Source organism: Accipiter gentilis, chromosome 18 (assembly GCF_929443795.1).
Source record: "Accipiter gentilis chromosome 18, bAccGen1.1, whole genome shotgun sequence".
NCBI classification, from domain to species: domain Eukaryota; kingdom Metazoa; phylum Chordata; class Aves; order Accipitriformes; family Accipitridae; genus Astur; species Astur gentilis.
The window spans coordinates 10412000-10422434 of NC_064897.1; the positions used below are offsets into that span (position 1 = coordinate 10412000).

General features: G+C 40.0%; 1 protein-coding gene across 1 annotated transcript; it reads right to left on the bottom strand.

Annotated features, from left to right (window-relative positions):
* Window positions 1-190: 190 nt before the first annotated feature.
* LOC126047790 (sulfotransferase 6B1-like) lies at window positions 191-9737 on the bottom strand. Its single transcript, XM_049821917.1, has 7 exons — window positions 9708-9737; window positions 8747-8912; window positions 7756-7940; window positions 6657-6783; window positions 4109-4203; window positions 2886-3072; window positions 191-1017 (listed from the first exon to the last, which is right to left on the bottom strand). Exons 2-7 carry the CDS (start codon window positions 8889-8891, stop codon window positions 899-901), a joined length of 858 nt encoding a protein of 285 aa, XP_049677874.1. The 5' UTR covers window positions 8892-8912; window positions 9708-9737; the 3' UTR covers window positions 191-898.
* Window positions 9738-10435: the final 698 nt, after the last annotated feature.

Below are 10435 nucleotides of genomic sequence, written 5' to 3' on the forward strand. Positions count from 1 at the left end.
TGAACACAGACAGCTGATTCTTGGAAAATCTGTCTTATCAGGGCAGGGTAAATAAATAAGTTGTGTTCAGAGTAAACTGTCTCTGAGTAGTGGTTTGTTTGCCACAGTGGAACTGTTGAATTCTATTGCACAAGGACTGTGAAGTAAAATGGTTCTCATCAAAACACTGGAAACCAGCATTTTGCAGGAAGAAAGTAAAACAAAAAAAAAATGTTTATGGTCCCCAAGTTATGGTGCAGAAATTGACATGGATTTATATCAGTTTCATGTAAAACACAAACACTATGCAGCATCTAACCGAGAAATAACTTATGTCAAAGAACTAGGTATTGTAAAAAAAAAAAAAAAAAAAAAAACAACAAAAAACCCCAAGCTTCACCCCAGATCTTCAAATGTACAGCTGCAGTTTTCAACTTCAGTATCAATAACAAAGTCCAATGAGATAGGCACTTTCCAAATCGTGGTACATCAGGGAGGGAGCGAGTCTGGGGTCAAATCTTTGGTCATTTTCTTATGATGTGTTTTTAGGCTTTTTATATATTCAGATTCTTATGGGTTTGTGTTTTGTTTTTTTCTTAACATCTTAGGTAAAATTCCTAAATCAGATCTAAGAAGTCCATTTGTATCCCTCTAGAGCAAAAAATAAATAAATTATAAAGTAGATTTGATTGTAGAAAAATGGGTCTGACACCTGACTCTGTAAAACCATACACATCTGCCCACTGAAAACTGAGTTCAGCTCTGGCATCGTGTCAGAATTTTCCTGTCCTCAAAATCTCATGTTTACAATCCTTTCTGTTGGGAAGATTGTAAACTGAATGGGATCCCCCATTCAGAATTTCCCACCAATTGCTCTATTTATGTTTATTGATAACTGGATATTTTTCTTCACATGGACTCAAAATTCATAGGTGAGACTTTTTGCCATTTTGCTGAGTTTCATTTTCTCATTAAATATCTCCTCAAACCTTCGATTCTGTTTTGGAGTGAAATGGTTCTTCCAATCACCAACAGCGCCTAGGAGAGCAGGAGCAGAAAAAGAACAGTGAGGCTAGCAATATATACTGCAGAAAATGAATTAAAGGGAGTCCAGTTTTGTTAATGTTGCAGTTGGCACAAATTATTAATATATTATTAGCCATAGTCTCTGTGGTAGGTCATGACCGTGAGTAACTGTTTTATTGGTCTGGTGAGACTCTGATGGAAGCAGCTGGATCACCATCCATAACGGGTGTTAAACCCTCAGCCTCAGACTTGGTTAGTGCCAACAACACTAAGCGGTACATGAACAGCAGCAGGTTTCCTAGACGGAATTAAAGCTCTCGGTCATTTCATCAGTGAGGCATCTTGCCACACCTTAGATGTATGCAGTTAAAGGTCTCCGCCTGGGCTCTTTCACAGTCAATAAAGAGAAAGGATTATTTCCTGGCTGAAATTCATCTCATCCTAGTCAACATCTAAACCACATCAAATGAATGGTGCCTCAGAATCAGGTATATCTCTCTGTTGACTAAAGAAGACTCCTAGAAAAGGAGCCCAGAGTGACCTGATGGATGAATCCCACCCTCACAGCCTCTCCTAATCTCTAGGGCTTTCTACAGATGAGATGTCCCCCTACTTAAGTGGGGGCAGGTAACTACTTCTAGGTGACCATGCACACTCATGTTCAGCAAAGCGTTTCAACTGTTACCCAGTTGGAGCAAACAGGAAATTGTTTTTTAAACTGACATATTTTAATGAGACAATGCTTACAGTTTCCCCTCATGTGCATCCTCTAAAGACCCTGCATCCCAAAACTGCTGACTAAAACAGCATTCCAGACAACAAGGACAAGAAAAGAGAGCCTGAAGAATAACTTCTCCCTATAAATCTTCCCTAAACTGGCTGAAGCTAGCTAAAACCCTGGGATTTGCATAGGAACTACTTGGAAGTCAAATTGTTGGGATTTTTCAAATTTTTCAACACAGCTTTGTCAAAGTTCACTGACTTAGAAAAGTGTATCTGAGTTTTTTGGTTGGTTGGTTTTTACTGTCAGATGGTATTTTGGCATTTGCTTCAGCTCACTGGTAAAAACATTCTGAATTAGCAAAATGTACCATTTCCCTATTTATTAATTGAAACAACTCTGAGTTTGAAACTGTCAATTATTGTTCAAAAATTAACTAAGTAAAACTAATCAAAATCCATCTAAACATGGTGGTTTTGATTTACTTATTATCCAAATCTGAGGAAGCTTCTGAAATGTCAGGAGCAAGAAAACAGCTCCCGCAGGTATTTTAAAGTGACATTTGAGCGAAGCACTGTTGAAGATTTTACCGTGGATTCCAGTTTGGCCAAGGTTTGAAGGATACCTATAAGGCCATTAGGTGATTGAGTCATCCATTCTTTCATTGTTGTCATGGTCAGCATATTCCTTTTCCAGGAACATTTCAATAAGATAAGAGGTGGTACGGGGGATAAAGGCTACGAGCAGTCTCCTTCGGAAGGAATGTGTCTCGCTCTTTCTCATTCTAGTAAACTAAGTGACCTTCGCAGGTGATATCAAGGGGACATGTTGTAAAAGACTAAGGTGGTCAACTTTTAGATAAAAAAAGACAGATAAAGAGTAATGCTTCGTGAACCTGTCCTTTTAGCTCAAAAGCTCCCATGGAGCAATATTAGTCCAACTGTTGTTCAGACTCCTCCGTGCTTCTCTAGTATAAGCATGCATTTGCAGCCAGAGAACTTAGAAAGTGATTTTTAAGATGGTTTCAAATTGAAGGTGCCTGCCACTGCTTCCCAGGGCTGACCCAAAGCCTCACTACAGCCTGGGAAAGACCTGGACTGGTGCCTCTGGCTGCATTCCCGCTCCTTCTGCTGTGTTAAGCCCAGCCCAGGGAACTTACCTTTTCGGAAAATCAGCCTTCTGTTGGATGTCAGTGCACAAACGGTGTGACTGGGATCGCTGTTTTCCTTCTCTGTGTCGCTCTTCATCTCTGAGAAAGAGGACTTCTTGCAGATGTCTTGGATATCGTTGTCACTGACGTTTAAACCCAGGAACAGACTAATTTCCTTTACAATCTTAGGGAGATCCTGAGGTACAAGAAAAATGAAGCTTTTGTATTTCTGAGCTGATTATCAGACTTCTAGTTGATATGAAAATGATCTTTTTTATTACCTCTCAAATTTATCACACATTTATTTGCTTTCAAACAAAGCTAGACATGTCATTAGACTGTGTAGATGACAGGTACAGTAAAAAACCTGATTCCCCTCTTACCCATACTCACAGAAATGGGTACATGCCAAGTATGTGATATCAAATACAGCTACGTTGCCAGTTTTACTCCTAGTTCAGGCAGTGTTCTCCTGTCTCAGAAATGTTTCACTGGGAATAGAGAAATACTCAAAGCTCGGCTTCTGTGTAAGTAGCTTATTTCATTGGAGGTGCTATATCTAGAGATCCAACAAGTGACTCAGGATCCAAAATGGCTTTTTTATATTCCTTGTAGTGGACTCCTCCCCCCCCCCCCCCCCCCCAATGAACAAAGCTATTTTAATGGAAACACTAGAAAATGTTTTCTATTCACCCCAAATTCATTCTCTGAAAGCTAAAGTATTGGTATTTGAGTTTTCTGCATAGTAATTTCATTTCACAAAAACTTTTTTCCTACCCCCCTAGCCTCTAATTTTCTTCTTTATTGGGAGCACAAGTCCCATGGACCATGAGTAGTTGTGTGGTCTTATGTCCCTTTTTGAAAATTTCACCTGAAATGTCAGGCATAGCAGGTTAATGTGTGGCCCTCAACAGATGTCCTTGGTTGATCTTTCCATAGGACCAATAATGAGGAACTTAAAATTCTTTCTGTAGCCTGGGGAAAATCATGTAATATGTGTCCCAATCCTGCATCTATGAAATGCAACTCTCACAGGATTTGATATTTATATAACTTGCCCAGTCAGAATCAGCTCAGTAATGTAAAGTTCTATGCAAATATAAAATATGCCCAAAGAAATACATTCACATTTTCCTTCTTTCTCCTTTTTCATTATAATTTGCTCTTTGATATTTTAATGATGTTAATTTGCAAGTAATGCATTCTGAAATAAAAGCAGAGAGTATATTTACCTTCTTCATGTCTTCGTAGAACAAAAACAGGATGTTTTTGTCATTTGCATGTTCTTCCCAACTTAGGAAATGATCAAACCAGGATCCGCAGACAACTGAAGAGACAAGAGATTGATATCAACTTTATTCATAAATAACTCTGATGTTAGGTACATCACACATTTAGGGGAATGATCCCTTTGTAACATGTAGCCTGTATTCCTCTAAACCAGATTCAGTTCTTTTTGTGAAGTGAGTCAAACTTACAATCCAAAGAGGTTACCATTCTTTTTGGAATTTGTTTTTATATCAGAGATGAAAATACTGCTCTGAGATACGATTCTGTAGTGGAAACAGCCTCCAAATCTAAGGAAAGGCCAGTAATGAAGGAAAACGTACTGGCCTAACAAAGTCTGAGTATCTCAGCAAATGTCTGCACGTCTGTGGTCACAGCTAGAAATACGCTCACTTCACAAGGAAACGAAATAAGGAGTCTGTTAAATGGAGCACACTATTAGCTCTGTTTTGTCCCAGCAGAGGGAAATCTGTATTATTTTTAAAAGTCAAAGAAGAATTGTGTAAAGAAGTTATGTACATACATCGTTCAGCCAACAACATAGATAACGGGGTTTTATAGTTGACTCATAGTACTTGTTTTGTCCGAATGCACCTTTTGGTGAACCATGGGAGGAGAGGTAAATTTCAGCTTTCTTTTAAAAAGCAAAATTCTGACCTTTCTGGTTGAAAGACAAGATGGACTGCATTGAAAGCTGAGTTGAAAGACTCCTGTAGGGTGATGAGAAGAGGCTTGGACAGAGCAATCACAGCAAGCATTCTCCAGAACTGTGACCTTGCTTTATAACTGCTACCAGAAAAGTATAATACTGTAATGGGCACCATTTTGGTTGCAAACCTTGAGAAGTAATTAAGTATTTTGCTGAATGCTTCAGTCTGTAGCCGTCTCCCGCACACAAAGCACTGTTTAACTGCAAGGCATGCGTGCTCCACAGTGTTCAATTAAATCCTGCTCTCCTGGTCAGCCACACTGGGGATGTGGCCAACGATAACATAGAATAGCCCTGCTGGCTTCAGGGGTACAGCATACAGCCTCGGACACTCCAGGGGCAGCATCACGGTGGTCTCTGTGTGTCCTCACCCTGGTTCTGAACTGAGTTTAACTCTGCAAGAGTACTACAGGATCTGAATCAAGCATCATAACCTTCATATGTTTCTATCGGGAGCAAAAATGACAAACTCTCTCTCTCAGTATCACCTCTTACATAAATTTCTGTTGTAACCAGCACAGTTATCTTTTTATGCCATGCATAAGCACACAGAAAATAGAAGGTGGCCTCTAATTTACAGATAAATGAGAGATGCTTTTAAAATTTAATATAACCCTCTCTTCTTTTTTTCACTATTGTGTGCTCGGAGTCGCTACTAAACAAGCCAAGATCCTGCACATCACTGAAGCACGTGCCTTAGGGCTGCTCTAAACCAGGAACACGAGATCTGAGCCAAAGCCCACACAAGCCAGTAGGCGAATTGACTTCTGGAGCTTTGATGTAAGCCCTCGATGAATGCAATGGCACTTTTCTTTCCAAGTTTTCAAGCTGATCTATCATTGTTGCTGTTATCATCACCATGGTTACATAGCAGAAACACGTGTTCCGAAAGGAGTAATAAAACACTGGAAGTGGGAGTGGATAGCTGGAACGTGCTCCTGTTGTCAGCTTCCACGCCACCACTGCTAGTCGTAGAAATGTCGCCCTTGTCCTCGGTCCTTGGACCCCACTACTAAGACGACACGTCGGGCAGGTGGTGTGCAGGAGGGCTTTATGGCAGGATCTAGACTCCCTTGGAAGGGCCACCCGTGGCCGTCTTCAGGACGGGAGAAGGCACTACACCCGCCAGCATAGCTCTCGGCGCAGCCTGGGGATGGTCCCCCCGTGCGCCCCATCGCCTGTGCTTCAGCCACGTATCGCCGGCTGAGCACCTTCGAACAGAGCCCTTGCCCTACCGGCCTGCTGGCCGAGGGCAGGAGCTGGCCGCGGTGAGCCCAGCTGCCCTTACATCTGCTCGGGAGGAGCTGTATCCGCATACCTCCTCTATCGCAGTGCAAACATGAATTCTCGGTGGGAAGCAGTCTGTTCCTGTGGTTCACAGGGCAAGGTTGGAAATGTTTTAGCACAGGCAAATCCGCATCAGAATCAACAAATTGTCAGGGGTTTCGGGATGTTTGTCGGGAAAACCGAAATCGGTAACTTTGTCTGTGAGAATATGTTTTTTAACAGAGATGTCAAAGAACAGCAAAACCCCGCAAAGAGTGGCTGTGTTGAAATAACGCAGCCGCTTATCAAAATGTCTCCTTGCAGGGATGAAGGTAGCATCCTATTATTTGCTCTTGTTTAGTTCGGCATTAGAATTTATCCTGAAAGAAAACCCCAACTAAAGCCACAAGAATAAGTAGTTCAAAAAGGAGTTTTCACACAGTTCACATTTCTTAACTCTTTCTGTCCCTAATAAGCTAATGTAAACTGCAAGGAGAAAACATAACATTTATCCTTACCATCTCCTTTTAAGAACAAGTCAAAGAAAGCAGTCCAGGTGTCTACAGTGGGAAGGTTTGGGTTATCTCTGTAGTAATGATACATGGAAACTGCAGTATCTTTTGGATTTCTGCTGATGTAGATCATCTGTAAATGAAGATGATATGGTTACTAATGATAATATCCTTCCTTTGTTTTAGAGGAACTCTGCGTATAAATGTAGCATTTTCACAGGCAGTTTGCAGCATCAAAATGCTTTCCTTTAGGAGGTGACCGTGCCATTAAGGTAGAAATATATTTGTCCCTGGTTAGGCGGGAGTCAGTAGTGGTTAGTAAACAATTCCATGTGGACAGAGCTGTGTTTCCTGCAGCTGGGTAACGTTTATGTTTTATGAAAGAGGCTGTGTTCATTTTAACTCGTGAGTCAGTATACTACCTCATAAATCTAACACACAAAACCATTTACTAACATTCACAGGACAGCTGCAAAACATAAATTTTGGCCTTTCGTTCAAATTAGCCTTGCCCCAAAAGTCTGGATCTGAGTAATCCTGAAATTTTGAACTTCTAACCTAAAATCTGATGGCCAAAGCTGATTTTTTTAAAGACCTCCCACATTAGCATGTGAGGAACCCAAAACTGTGGTCTGAATCTGCCTCCCACATTTCAATCCTTATCTGTTTCCCCAATATCTCCTTCACAGGGTCTTCACAAAGCTTCAGTAGGAGGGGCAGAGGATCTCCACTCCCAGAACTGCCTGTAAGTACCCAAGATAACTATTTTCTAAGCAAATGCTCCAGCCACTAGGACATGGGGCCATGAGAACAACCCCAATCCCTAATAATATATTTCTGATTGAAAGAAGCTGATGTTGTATTTTGTGTGGTGCCTGGTATACAGATCACCCCGTGGGGGCAGCGGGGCAGGAGCAGACCCCAGTCCCTAGCCCAAGTCTCTGCTCACGCTGCCTTCGACTGCTGGTCAGCTGTGTCTCCAAAATTCATAGCAAACCACTTCTGGAAACTGTAAATCATTTGAAAATTATTAAGGAACAACAAATTAAGATAGATACCTAATAGACACAACATATCTTACTGCTTTTATATCTTTTGGCCTTACCTTGCATTTTTTTTCCTTAAAATTTAGAGGTAACATGTTGTAGTCTAAGTGCGTTGGGATGATTCTCTTTGATGAGAGTTTATTCAGTTCCTCCAGTTTGGATATGTCTCCAAATTCAATGGGTGATGTTAGTGTAACTTGAGTATTGTAAAGCTTTGCTGTAACTCCTGCAAGCCAGTGAGTGCCTGCAGAAAAGTAATTTCAAGGAACAAAAAAAAAAAAGAAAAAAGGAAGATTTGTTACTGAGAAAATATGTGGAACATGCATTTTATGTATTGAAACAGCTTGCTAGTGCACAAGTGATACTTCTAATCGCCCGGACTCAAGAAACTTTACATAACTGAATAATCCTGTTGGCTCCAAATGTACAAATACTGGAAAAAGTAGGGCTGTAGCTGAAGTACAAAGTAACTCTGTGAGAAGTGTTAATATTGGTACCAAAACAATCTCATGAGACAAACTGCTTGTCAGCTGAGAGGTTATGTTATTTTTATCATTAATTTGAGCATAACCTGGGTTTTTTTTCCTTATACTAACTTGAGTCTGTATATTTGGGAAGTACTGATTGAGCAGCTTCTTTGGTGTGTGCTTCTGTGTGTGAGTCAGGTGGGGTGAGAGGGAATAAGAAATGAATAAATCTACAGCCAAGAGCCATACAAATAACTTAATACAACTCTTGAATTGCTCATAATTGAATGTAGAAAGTCCTCAGGAAAATCCTTCAAGTACAGATTTTGCTTACAAGAAATACATATTTATTTGCTTTCCAATATCAAAATACCTGAGATTATTTTCAATTAAAGAATCAAAATTTAGATAAGCGACTCATATTTTTTTGTAATTTGAACACTTACTGACAGAATAATATATTCACATACTAAAACATCTTTCCTTGTTTCTCGTACACAGACATTTCCCAAGCAGTTCAAGTGGAAAACACGAAACAAACAATTAACACTTCTTACAATTAACATCTAAAAGTTGAACTTACCAGATTTGGGATAGGAAACCAAAAGGACATCATCTTCTCTAGCATCAAAAGTATCCAAGGATTTTAAAAGTTCTGGAGAAGACCTGATGGTAAAGGGAATCCCCTTAAACATGTGAATGAGTTCTGCCTCACTGGGGCTGGACATGTTTGCTTAAGTCTTGGATTCCTGCAAATCAGATAACAGTGAAATGACAAGAGGATTTAAGAGTCACTTCTAAGTCAGATGGTTTGAAGTGACAAATTGAGACCAAGCAATACAAACTTCATGCTTATATACTTTGTTACACGCCATGGAGTCCTATCAGATATTGATTTTTCCAGGTGGTTGATAAAGGCAACTGAAACGTTAGAGGTAACTTGATAAATAACTGAAATGCAGAGTCATGAAAAATGCGTGTCATTGGTCATTCATTAGCTCTCCCGATAAAGTAATAAGGAGATAGCCAAAATGTATTAATTGTGGAAAATCATTAATGATTAATGATCATTTTTCAATGAAAGCTTGAAAGCTCCGCTTTTGTTTACAGTGACCTTAAGAAATGTGAAAGCATCAGATTAAAATAAATAGCTCAGGTTTGAATCAAAACATTTTGGAATGCTCAATATTTTCAATTTTCCTTTCAATGGCCACAAATTAATTTATTCATTTTTACATTCTTTTCCTCAAACGTCCAGTGGCTTCACTATTCCTATTGAAAACCTCCTACAATATATTCAGCTGAGGCCCTTCGATATCTTCAACTCAACTTGAGAACCTGCATGCAAATCTTGCTTTAAAATAAAGCAGTCCTTCAGGAATTTCTCAAGTTTACCAAGGTCCCTATTCTTGTTTTATTGTTTCTGATAACTTAGGTTTGGTCATGGGAGCTGACTACCAAATGTACCTTCCATGACCCATGGTAAGAAGTTAATGATTAGAGATGCCTTTCCAAGAAACACCTGAACAGTCAAGATTACTCACAAGGAGTAAGGACAGTTACCAGCTTCTGTACTTCTTCCTTCTAATTCAATCTCCAGAAAAGCCAGCATAAGAAGATTGATGTTTTTCCTCCCTTTCTTTTCTTTGCAGTACTGCCAGCTTGCCTGTCAAAGAAAAGTGAAGTCAGCAAGCCCAGATCTTCTCACCTGTGTTCCCTATAAAGTTGCCCTGCAACAGCTACTGTCTGCAAAATCTGCCCTGTGCCGTCAGTAAATTGCAAATTCCAGTTACGCAGGGCCAGGTGGGGGTGAAAATAGTGGAAAATATGCTCTGGAGAGACGTCTCCTATCACTAGGAATGAGAGGAGGCAGGGGAGTCTTTCCAGGAGGTAATCAAGTGAGTCAGTACAAGGGTTCAAGAAACACAAGGGTACTGATGCTCAGGTGGGAGTTGGGGGATCTCTCAGTGCCCAGGAGCTCAACATTTTTCTCTTGCTCTCAACCCGAAGACCTAAGCCATCGCTTCTTATTTTAGGGCCTAAATCCTTAAAAATTTATCCTTTGTCAACAGATTTCACTTTGATTACTTCAGGTATACAAAGTATGTTTGGAGGCATGATTCCCATTTCTCTGTTATTCTGAACAACACTATTAGTCTGAATACAGAGGTCTTGTAAGTTTTATTTTGCTGTCATCGTTCCAGCCATATGCATTTAGTGCAAGCTAATAAAACTATTACCTTGAACTAGCAAAAAAATCTTGTTGCAAAAT